The sequence below is a fragment of the Engystomops pustulosus genome, chromosome 2, assembly GCF_040894005.1.
Source record: "Engystomops pustulosus chromosome 2, aEngPut4.maternal, whole genome shotgun sequence".
In the NCBI taxonomy this organism is placed as follows: Eukaryota; Metazoa; Chordata; class Amphibia; order Anura; family Leptodactylidae; genus Engystomops; species Engystomops pustulosus.
The window spans coordinates 31,810,981-31,823,858 of NC_092412.1; the positions used below are offsets into that span (position 1 = coordinate 31,810,981).

At 43.3% G+C, this 12,878-nt stretch overlaps 1 protein-coding gene across 2 annotated transcripts in view; it reads left to right on the forward strand.

Annotated features, from left to right (window-relative positions):
• CNTN5 (contactin 5) overlaps positions 1-12,878 on the forward strand; it is an 860,183-nt gene that overhangs the window by 700,083 nt on the left and 147,222 nt on the right. For both annotated transcript variants that reach the window (XM_072134178.1, XM_072134179.1), the window contains one exon: positions 794-944. In XM_072134178.1, coding sequence (XP_071990279.1) covers positions 794-944 — 151 coding nt within the window. The remainder of the gene's footprint in view (positions 1-793; positions 945-12,878) is intronic.

The following is a 12,878-nucleotide window of genomic DNA, read 5'->3' on the forward strand; positions in this document are numbered from 1 at the left end:
TCCTTTACAAATAACTTCAGATCTCGCTACAATTCCCTACCCCTGAGTAAATTTCCTAATAACGACTGAAGACGTTGGGTGCTCCCTGACTGTACTGGGTTACTGGCGGTGTCGGACTGGGTTTCCTGAGGCCCACCAGAGAAAATCAATTTGGGGGCCCACTCTTCATTATCCCGCAGGAAATATACTCTAGCAGCCAAATTGTGGTGTTCTCTGATGGACCTCTGGGGTTCAGTATTGGGTTGAGCCAGGGCCCACCGGAGGATCCTCGGGTACTCCGGTGGGCCAGTCCGACACTGGTTACTGGGGTGACTTTTCTTTATTTTTTGTCACTGTTTTAGCATTTTTATATCCTCTGTAGTATTTGTTACCACGCGTGTGATGTGAACTGTTACCTAGGGCAGTCTTACACTTAGGTGTTATAGAAGCCTGTTGTTATGTACGATTTTTTTCTACTTTTAAGTGTTTATTATTATGGGTTTGAGATGTTTGTGATTTATATATTTTGTATAACTAATAAAGATAAGTTGTTACGTCTAGCTGGCTTTTCTAATGTCTTTATTCTGCTTTGCCATTATAATTTACGTGTCTTGGCTTTGGATATGTGATGTGCACCCTACATTAGCGTTTTAGATCTCGCTTCACATTGTTTTGTGTTTGGCTCTGAACGAGCCTAAAAGAAGGGAGATGTCTTTGCGTAAACATTGTAAATGGGCACAACGAGCGAGCGGTAGGGAAATTGGTGGCGAATCACATCCCTGATTGTAATTTTCTTCTGTATTCTTCCTAACAGCGTCCGCTCCCTCGTTCGAGCTCAACCAACGGCAAAAAACAATAATCATCACCAAGGGCAAGGAAGTCGTCATGGAATGTAAACCGCAAGCCTCTCCGAAACCAACCATCTCCTGGATGAAAGGTGACAGAGCTGTAAGGCAGAACAAGAGGTTAGAAACTGTCAAGTTTACTTCTATAATTAATAGGGTATGAGGAGCCGGGAACGAGATGTGCCTACCTGCCTGACTATTCCTCTTAGGTATCGCTGCCTGATGGAAGCTACTTTACATTATGAGCTACTGTTCTGCAATGTACAACCATCTGCTGTTATATATTATACCTATGTCTAAGTGTTTCTAATTATCAAGTCGCTCTACTCAAATTTAATGGGGAGTCTACCATTAGGTTTGACCATACAAAGCTGCGGATGGTGATATGTATTGTCCCTGGAAATGTGTGTAATCAAATCTTTGTTTAGTAGCAGCAGGACTGTGAAAATGGATGTATGTTCCAGGATTGTAGCTGGACTTGAAGCACTGAAGGGATGTCCTTACACTGCCGTGCTTTGAGATCTCAGCATTTCTTTCTGATCTGAGTTTGGTCACTTGCAGACCCGGGACGTAGCACATGGCTGGGTGCAGGAGGGAGAGTAGTGGTGAGCGCTCCTCACCCATCCCCTCTCCATATCAAGCTGTGCCATTAAAACTAATATAAATCTAAATATAAGACATGTTCTATCTTTTACAGCATGGCCCATCGGTTTGTGCATTACCCATTGGCTGCGGTGGGTAAAAAGGTCATTCAAATGACCCATTGAAGTGAATGTGGCTGTGTACTACCCATATTAAAATATGTAGCATGAGGCCATGTGTGCAAGGGGCCTAAGGCTATTGTTTGGATATTACAGCAGTCATTTACAGCGAAAGGGAGGAGCTGTGGATCCGCATGACACAGAAAGCTAAGGACACAGCGTTGTGAGGACACACCCCCGGTGCACCAAGAACAGCTACAATCCTGGAATATAAATCCATATTTAACAGAACTAACAATACACACAAAGGTATAGTTACACAGATCTCCTGGGACAATACTGAACGCTGTCTACAGATTTCTATGGTGAGAACAGCTGATTCATTCCAGTTAAAGGGGTTTTCTTAGTTTCTTAAAAAGTATAAATAAAAAGTGGTCACAAAATATATAACAGTAATTACTGTATATTCTGCAGATAAGCTGCTCCCGATGCAGTCGTGGTCTTCCGGTGCGCCCCTTATGTGGTTATTTACCCACATAGTCACTTCTGCCCGTCACAGTGTATGGCACAAGACAAGGGCAGTGATTGGCTGCAGCTGTCATGTGTCATGTGTCTCTAGTAGCCAATTGGGAGCATTTTAACGGCAGCATCCAATTAAAGCTAAGTTATCAAGTAAATACAGTTTATTATGTTATTTTAAATAATTCCTCCCCTAGGGCAATTTTTTACCAAACAGCTTTAATAAATTACTGTGTAAGCGGCCGCCGAAAGACCCCCCTGAGTGATATATCTATAACCATATCTCATGGCTCAGTGTAGTATAGAACCCCCTGATTTATGCTTGATTGATCTGCCAACCTGCTTGGTCCGGGCTCAATTGCCCCAGGTGGGGCAAACTCACTCACCGATAGACTTAGTGATCTTATGTGTGGGGCTGACTTTTGGCAAGGGGAAACTGGATGCCTCCTTGTACTTTTACATGGAGGGAGTCAGTGAGCTGTGTATTTGTATTTTTAATACACCTCAATAAGAGAGGACTTAAAGGAATCCTCCTGCCACAGCTAATTCATTGAGTAATGCAATGTGCAGGGCCTGAAGGGAGGAGCAGGACTCATTATCATTGGATTCCCAGAACCTGGGGTCCTGCTCCTCCCTTCAGTCCTTGCACAAGGTAGAATTCACTGAATCAGCTGTGACTGGAGCGTTCCTTTAAAATTACGCATGTGACTGTCTCTTTAAACATGAAGCCCCAGTGTCCCTGGAGTGTCAGTGTAGGGCCCCCTAAACGCCAGGGTCCCACTCAATTGCATTGTATGAATACATTTCAACACATTTTTATATTTGTTATTTTTTGTGTCTTATTTAAAAAATTGACTTAGTGTCCGCTATCCCTTTAATACTTAAAGGAAATCGACCATCAAGATCCAACATGGATAAACAAGGGACACTTACTCCTAAATCCAGGCACCGTGTGGTAATCTTCTTATATTTGTTATCCATCGCCTCCTTCCTTCTGACACCAACTTCTAAAACTATGCTAATGAGTTAGCTTCAGCTTTACAGGCTGTTACACTGTGCATAAGCACACTGTGTGATATTATCGCAGGCAGAGGAAGGGGAAAGCGCCAAGGGAAAAGGGGTAGGAGGAGACAGTGTAATATCCTGTGAAGCTACAGCACAGAGGTGCTGTGGTAACACCCAGCAGAGCCCCTCTGGCTCATTTGCATAATTTAAAAAATTACTTTTAAAAGGAAGGTGTCCATGGATAACAAATAAGAATAAGAACAGATAAGAATATTACCACAGTCACACTGCCTGGATCTAGGAGTAAGTGTCCCTGGTTTATCCATCCTTTTTTAATGATCGATTTCCTTTAATAAATATCTTCATTAGGGATAAATGGCTTTCTTATTCCAGAAACAATTCCACCCATGTCCATAGGCGGCATCTGGTACCAAAGCTTGAAGTTAGAAATACTAAGGTGTAATACCTCATACAACCTGCGGACAGGTGGGGAGCTGTTTTCAAAAGGAAGCCGCTATGTTTTTTTTAATCTTGGGAAACTTTAATGATGAGATGTGGAGGTAAAGATATCGTCCTGTTCTCCAAGTCAAAATGGCAATAAATGCGTCTTTGGTTGACATTACGGGTGACATTGATGTTTACTTATGGAGCGATGTGTCAGGCTGAATAACTCGGAGACTTTCCTGATTGCCGTTCTGATGATCTCACTAACGTTTCGAGACGTTTTATGCCCCGGCACATATATACTGTATTTCATACCGCTACATAAATTCTAGCGCCGCATGTATTTTTAATATTCAGACATATAATTCAATGGCCCAGATGTCAGCACTGACGTTCATGGAGGTTTTAGAGCGGAGGAGACATTGAACCGCGCCGACGTCCACTGATGGATGATGATTTTGTCCTTTTGGATTTGCAAGTTTTAAGCAGGTTGCTGGATCGGCATTATTGGAATGGGGAAATAGATGTATAATACAGAGGAAGAAATTCAGGGGAATAGTGGAAGAAGTAAGGCAGGTTTTATTAACTGTTCAAGGGTAGTGCCGAGTGTGTGGTCACTATGTATACTGTACATCCGGGGTGGTCCAACCGCCTAATTATAGGACCACAAATTCCAAGAGTTTCTCCAAATTGAGTCAGAAGGGTCCCAAGATTTATTGTTATCCCCGATCCATAGAATAGGGGATCACACTCTGATTGTGGCGGCCTGAAAGATGATACCACAACAATCACGAAATTGGAACCCCCCGCCGATCACTAGATCGCAGATCCCGTTATCACTAACTGAACGAAGCACGGCCATGGATAACACACAGTGGTGGTACCTGGATCTATAAGTAAGTGTCCCTGGTTGATGGTATTTGAAAGTAGATCTCCTTTAAGGAGTTGTGTTAGGAGAGCTATCCATGCTTATGACTGCCGTACATACTCGAATATAAGCCCAAGTACCTAATTTTAACACAAAAAACTGGGAAAACATATTGACTCGAGTATAAGCCTAGGGTGGGGAATGCATTGATCACAGCTTCCAGCCAGTATATAGCCAGTATACAAGCCAGTCCCCTTCCCCCCAGTATAAAGCTGACCAGCCCATGCCTCCTAGTATATAGTCAGCCAATCCATACCTCCTAGTATTTAGCCTTCCAGCCTCTGCCCCCATTATATAGCGAGCAGCCCCTGCCCCCAAGTATATATCCAGCCGTCCCAAGCCCACTAGCATTTAGCTTTCCAGCCCCTGCCCCCATTATATAGCCAGTCAGCTCTTGCATCCAGTATACAGCCAGCCAATGCCCCCAATATATAGCCAGCCCTCTGCCCCCAGTGTATAGCCTGCCAGCCCATGTCCACAGTATATAGCTAGCCCATGCCCCCCCGTATTTAGCTTGCCAGCCCATGCCCCCAATATATAGCCAGCACATGCCCCCCAGTATATAGCCTGCCAGCCCATGCCCCCAGTATATAGCCAGCCCATGCCCCCCAGTATATAGCCGACCAGCCCCTGCCCGAGTATGCAAAGCCTATTAAAAAAATAACACTGTACTCACCTTTCCAATGCCCCCCACAGGTCCTCTTTTTGCTTCAGGTGCTGTGGCTACCTCTTTGGGTCCCCGCGCACAGCTGGCACAACCAATGATGTCAGCTGCTTGCCAACGTCATTGTTTGTGCGCCACCAGCTCTGCCACTTGTTTGGGTGCCGGCATCGCGAAGGGACTGGTAGAGGAGCTGAAGAATCCAAAGACAGAGCTGGAGCATCCAAAGCAAGAAGATGACTTGCAGGGGGCGTCAGACAGTTGTGTGCAGTGTTAATTTTTTATTACAGACTTTTTTCTTGTGCTGAAAAACTCAGCTTATACTCAAGTATATATGGTAGCTTAAATAGGTAATATAGGATTTTAAAAGATGGCTGTTTTCTTTTTCCCCAGTCTAGAGGTTGCAATTGATATCAATATGTATATACTGTGTATATACAGACGGTCCCCTACTTAAGGATACCTGACTTACAGACAACCCCTAGTTACAGACGGACCTCTCTGCCCCCTGTGACCTCTGGTGAAGCTCTCTGGATGTTACTATAGTCCCAGGCTGTAATGATCAGCTGTAAGGTGTCTGTAATGAAGCTTTATTGATAATCCTTGGTCCCATTACAGCAAAAAATTTGGAAACTCCAATTGTCACTGGGACAAAAAAAAATTTGTCTGGATCTGCAATGATAAAATATACAGTTCTGACTTAAATGCAAATTCAACATAAGAAAAAACCTATAGAACCTATCTCGTATGTAACCCGGGGACTGTCTGTATATATATATATATATATATATATACAGTATATATTTAATAAATAAAGCTGAGTGTGTATCCATGTTTGTCCGCTAAAGGAATCTGCACCGTCGCATTTACAATCCCCAAATTTTGCACAGCTGTCTTAGACCATGTTTTTAGCCAAAATTTTACCCCGCGCTTTCCAAAATCCACTTATTACCCACCATATACGGGAGCCATTGTCTGCTGCTGCTATGGCAGTTGGAAGCAGCAGTGACTGGTTGCTGTTTTGCCACAGGTCATTAATATGAGCTCTAAGCTTTGATTGGTTACTATAGGCAATGAGTATAAGGCGCTTGTGGATGAGGTAAGATGGATAGGAATACAGAGATAGGGGCAGATTTATCAGAAGGGAGGTCAAACTGTTCCAGTTGCTCATGGAAACCAATCAGAGATCAAGTGTAATTTGGTTTGCCATTTCCGATTGGTTGCCATGGGCAAGTAAAGCAGTTCTCCTCTCAGACACTTCTGTTAAATATCTCCATAGACAAAGTGACAGTCGGAGACAGAGACAGTCACTGGAATGAGAGTGCCCGAGACAGACAGTCATTGGAATGAGAGTGCCTGAGAAAGACAGTCACTGGAATGAGAGTGCCTGAGACAGACAGTCACTGGAATGAGAGTGCCCGAGACAGACAGTCACTGGAATGAGAGTGCCCGAGACAGACAGTCACTGGAATGAGAGTGCCTGAGACAGACAGTCACTGGAATGAGAGTGCCTGAGACAGACACACACTGGAATGAGAATGCCCAAGACAGACAGTCACTCGAATAAGAAAAAAAAAACAAAAGCAAAAATCAGCCCTGCAGCACACTCTGCTTTCATTACACGCAGTTAGGATTTGTGTTTTTCCCCATTTAATATTATCTCCTTTTCTCTATAATAAATTATTAAATATTCTGAAAGTTCCCCTCGTTTTTTTTCCGAGCGGCTGAATGGTGTGAGATGTGTCATTGCTGCTGTTATTTGAAAAGTCAGGTCACAAGCTAATTCATCAACCCTTCCAGAAAGTCACATGAGGTTTTGTGAAGTCTGAATAAAGTCATAGAAAAGGCTACGCGGTCTGAGGAGAACCAGACAATAGAGAGGGAAATTAATTTAGATAGTGACATTTCATACATAGCTGGTAATTATGCAGCGCGCTGGTCCCCAGTATTTCCGGAGTGTTACGGAGACTTTAAGGATTATTTTTATGACATTTGTTTGCTTATTAGTTATAATAGTACTGTATGTGTACTACGGCACGGCGGGCACACATCGTGTGAATGTAGCCTTAGATGAATAAAATATGTTCTGAACTGTTGCGAATTTTCTGAATGTATTTCTAAAGGTGCTATTGACATGAAATTTTCACCAGATTTTGGAAACAACTCTTCCAATGCACACTAAAAAAGAAATCAAACCGTAGATGTCCATTAATTGAGTTATGTGTAATAAAGAGAAATACTACATGGAAAAAAACACATGAAAAAAGAGAGAGGTGCAAAAAGCCCTTGAAAGTCATGACACCAGCTGAAATGTATCAATAATTAGAAAGCAATCCTGCCACTTAGTAAAAAATAATATCAGCTGGAAGAACTAATGGCTTATAAAAGACGTCTCAATACCAAGGCACCACACAAGAAACTTCTCATGATGGGTAAAACCATTGAGCTGTTTGAATACCGAGATGGAAATCTATGGAAGGAGTTCATAGAAGGAGCCCAAGGGCCAAAGCAGCCAGAACCTAAATACCCTGCAGGACAGAGCACAGGATCTATAAGGGGGATACATCATACACTGGCACAATGGGGCAGATTTACTTACCCGGTCCATTCGCGATCCAGCGGCGCATTCTCTGTGGAGGATTCGGGTCTTCCGGCGAGTCACTAAGGTAGTGAGCCCAATGTCCACTAGGTGTCACTTGTGCGCTGAAGTCCGTCGGAGTTCACTGGAGTTCACCAAGCTATCGTGGGTGCAGGTAAGTGCGTGTCAACCGACACCTTTTTTTTTTTTTTAAAGTTTATTTCCGAATTCGTCGGGGTTTCTTACGGCCATGCCCACGATTTCCATTGCGTGCATGCCAGCGCCAATGTGCCACAATCCGATCGCGTGCGCCAAAAACCCCGGGCAATTCAGGGAAAATCAACGCAAAACGGTAAAACCGACGGAAAAACGCAATTAGGGCCCTTAGTAAATGACCCCCAATGTGTATGGGATGTATCAGGCGGCTCCGGTTTAAGGCTTGAAGTAGAATTGCCCACTATGTCCAGTGTGGCAGTTCCAGTGCATTGCTGCTATGTTTTGGCCAACTCGACCACCAGGCACAACCCCTTTCACACCCCTGAGGGTGCAATAGGAGAAATAGGTGCAAGTCATGCTCCAGGAACTGAGCCTATTTCAGGGCTTGTACGCCAAAATTCTGGCACAAAAGCCCTGATAAATCTCCCTATAATGCTGTATGTGCAAGAAAATGTAGAGGGAGAGGCTTATGTACTTGAATCTCCCTGGGGCAACCCCTTTAATCTCTGTAGTATGATTCTCTGGGTAATTAATGGTGCGCCCTTTGTGGTGATACAGCCGTATCCAGGGAACAGACTGAGGCAACGTTGTGCAAAACAATTCACGGTTCTTTATTAGAACAACTGCAGGCAACAAGCCAAACAGATGCTGGATTGTTGGAGATTCCGGATTACTGGAGTGGTCATGGAGAGTGATCCTCCGGAGTAGATTCACCAGCCTGGTAGTAGGTGCAGGCTGGGAGGTAGCTGTGTCCTGGTATGAACGCTGCATCTTTGTCCTGGGGGTTCTGTGTGTCTGTGCTAGTGGTGCACAGACACTGTCTCTGGTCACTCAGTGTGTTCTCTATGAGGCCTAAGAGCTCCTCATGTGGTGAGAGCTGGGCCCAAAGAGGTGTCTCTGATAAGAGACCTAGGTTCCAAGAGCCTGTGCTCTAAGAGGTTTCTGGAACTCAAGAGCTGACCTCTCTGGTAAGAGGTGGCTGGAAAAGAGACCTTGCCCCTTCCTGTCCAGGGGTTTTGTCATTCCCTGGTCAGGTGGTGGCTCACTCTCCAATCACACTCCAGTTTACAGATTGAAATACAATTGGATGACAGTAAATCAAAACACATACCCTGTTAACCCTTGATGTACATGCAGGGTCTACCACTGCTAATTTCCTCTAATAGACTGTATTACCTTTAAAGTGAGTTGATCAGACTCCTCTAGAGGGATCCTACAAGTAGTGGGCCTTATTCGCAAGCACTCCCTTGCCTATACGTCGGCAGGGGTGTTGCATATGCATGCGGTGGTAACATAAAGGACTGTCCAGCACCGGCAGAAGAGTCATCCCCTTACATTATATATCAGTGAGGTTGTATTTGCTGTACATCATTGACTTTAATATATTTGTCCTGTATTTTCTCTATTTCCGCAATATTTTGTCATGAATAATGACCCGCGCTACATGACTACCCCCCACCTTACAGTACTGGGTGATCAGCTCAGAGGAGACTCAGATCTTAAATAAGTTGTTTTTCATTTATCTAACATGTTCTGTAAATCAGGAGAAAATTGCCTTTGCCGGCATTGTTCTCCATTTCAACCTTTTGTCTAATGTCGATTTCACACTTTGGTAAATTCAGCACAACACGAAGCTCCAGACCCATCATGTCCTCATTTTGTGCTGACAACCTTGTAATGGGGATTTAAACACTTATTAGATTTTACTTGTTATTACAGAGGGAGAAATATTTACACTTTCACATGCGACGATCTCTATCTGTTCTTTTGTTACCGCTGTAATTGACCCTAGTTAAAGGCAAAGTGCAAACAAAATCATCTTTAAAGGAGCCGTCTAATTAGGAGATCAGCGGTGACATATGAGGCAGTAGCTACAGGAGATGATTACCTGATATTTATTTTTCTTATATTTCGCTTCTTGTCAGCGTTTTAATTTAACTTTAGTAAAATGGAGCTGTAATCTGTGACTACTGTGCAGCTACAGTGCCTGCATAAGCTGGAGACACACCCACTGCCTCGTCATTGGTCACTGTTATCCTCTCCTGAAGCTCTGCCTTTTTTGATTGGCTGCTGTAACATAAAAATAAATCAATCAATCAATCACAGGCTTAGGCTACATTCACACAACCGTCGGAGGCGGGAATGTCCGGCCGTACATATGTCCCCCATAGATGTCAATGTGCGCGTGGAGCAATTTTGCTCCATACACCGGGAAAAGATAGGACATGTCCTATCTTTCCCTGTGTTAAGGCACCGTGCACCATGCTAAGGAGAGGGGAGGGGTCACCACTCCTCCTCTCCATCGTCGCAAGCGTATGCCCTAAATTAAAGCATGCACCCCACTTCACAGTTTTTTGTTTTAGTAGGGGGCAACAGTGCAGTCTCCATATTGATATTGGAAGCAAAGTGACACTATTTTTAAAGAGGACCTTTCACCATATAACATATAGAGATTAGCATACTATACTGTAGTGGTTGCTATACAGATTTAGGCACACTTTGAATTTTATTTATAGCCCCTACAGTTGGGGAGATATCAATCCCAGTATCTGACCATTGTAATCTGCGTTCTATCAGAGAGGAGGAGTTGAAGGAGTGTGTTATGCTAATCTTCTTTTATACTGGCCAATCAGCAGCAGAGAGTGTGATGAAAGGCCCTTAACTGGCAAATTTTGTAGGCCCCCCCACCCCCACCCCCCACAGAATGATAATCTGGCCCTGTGTACACAGTAAGTAAGGTTTTCTGTGAGTTGACTTGGGCCCCCCCCGGATCACAGTCACACTAACCCCCCCCCCCCCTGATGGAGGCCCAGGCAGGTGCACAGACAGAAGCTACTGGAGCTATCAGGTTTCTGATAGGGATTTTTTGACTTCAAGAAGACCTGTCACCAGAATTTTACCACTCACACCAGTAATGATGTAGGGGTTAAAAGTCCTCCCCATATCACCTAAAATTGTCTGGCACTGAGCACTGTACCGTAATTACAATTATTTTTCTTATATGCAAATGAGTATCGATGGGTCAACTTGTGAATAGAAGAGTCATGTTTTCTTCAGGCTGCCAGTCAACCACTTCGCCTTCTTTTGATTGACAGCTCAGTATCTCTTCAAATCAGACCTCTTCCTGTCCTTACCAGAATTCCGTCCCTCTTACTGATCCCAGTTTAGCAGTGAGCACTGTGAGGGAAACTGCATTTCATGCTCCGTGCAATGGGCGGAGCCAAGTAGCTGTGGGCAGAGCCAACATAGGCAAAGGTAGAAAAGATTTGGGGAATGATTTTACTGGTGGGAGGAGGTCAATTTCTGGTGACAGGTTCCCTTTCAGCTTTTCTCTATAAGTGTCTATATTATCGTGCTGATGCTTTTGAAGTGATAGAACAGGTTCTCATTTACTTTCTGTGTGTAGTGTACGGGACATCATAGCAGCCGGTCTCCAGCCGGGAGAGGGGAAAACTGCTTTAAAATACATAGACAGCACATCATGGGCAGATACCATTGCTTCTCATGTACTCAGAATGTACATAGTTTGCCATAGTTGCTTTCACGATATTTGTATGGGCACCTTTAAAGCCTAAAAAAACCTAAATTACAGCACTAAGCAATGAAATGGAGAGGCTGTTTTTTCTATTTTTTTATTTTTAAAGTGTTGGTATAGGAATTATTTGGTGACCTAAGTTATAGGTATAAGTTATCAATATTTGACCGCTGGGGGTGGCGACACCCAAAACAGTGATGCCCGGTACAGTCATGTTACAGTCATTTTGGCCCTAAAATAGTTGTAATTCAGTGTTTTTACAGCATATTTCATTGTACTTATTGAATGCGTATACATTACAGTAATGTAGTGTTTTTATATATTTATTCATTGAAAATTGTAATATTACAGTGGCACATGGGCTCCTATAAGCCTCTCTGTTGTCTGCGTGTATTTTCCGATGTTAGAAGTGAATATTAATGGGCGACTCTGCAGGTAGCTCATTGTCACTAAATATATTTTCCGGATTATTTTGCCCTTGGGTTTCCTAAGCCGCAATGCATAAATCTCTTCCAAATGAGCAACGTGAATTCTCGTGTTCTTCGATAATGGATGATAGAAAGTAATCGGAAGGGTTGAGGGGTCTACACAAATAATAGCGCACCAATAACCAGCGAGGGCAGAGCACTGATTCATAGAGATTCCTATCCAGCGTATCCAGCGTTGTGCAGAAATGCTACAAAATGATATAAAATAATATAAAAAATAACATAAAATACAAATAGGAAAAGCAATCAAATAATAAATATGAATGTCAAATGATGACAGATAATGGAGCAGATTTATTGATCTTTTACAACAGAATTATGTCACAATTTGCACCAAAAAACACCTGTAGCACTTTGCACCACACTTATCAAGGCAGCTTTTAGATACAACCCCCCCCCACACACACACAGATTTCTGTTGCATGAAAGCCGGCGTCGATGCGCCACAATCCGATCGCGCACGCCAAAATCCCGGGCCAATTAGGCACAAATCATAAACATTCGGGAAACCTGGCGGAAAAACGCGATTCGGACCCTTAGTAAATGTGCCCCAATGAGATGTGATTTCTCTGCAGTTACATCCGCTGACGTCTTCTTTGATTTTAATCCTGGGCATGGAGGTAATTTTTCTTCGGACTAGAATAGAACAGTACAGGTTGTTCGAGATTCTGCAAATTTTTGGGGACTTTTTTTTTTTTTTAATTCACAAAAATCATCAGTCACCAATGCCAAATATATCACTCTCTATGATATTCAAACTAGACTGCTATAAAAGGGGCTTGGGGACAATCCTTGATTTATAGGCCCAGTCTCAAATGTGTCCTTTGAAAGCCTTCTAGCCACGTCCACTGAAGACCAAGTCTTGGATAGAGGTTGGGTTGTTACCAGAATACTCTTCAATTCAACAAAAGTATAAAAGAAACTTAAAATATCGTAAAATAATAAGAAGGATCAATACTTACCTCTTCGTCTCACAATT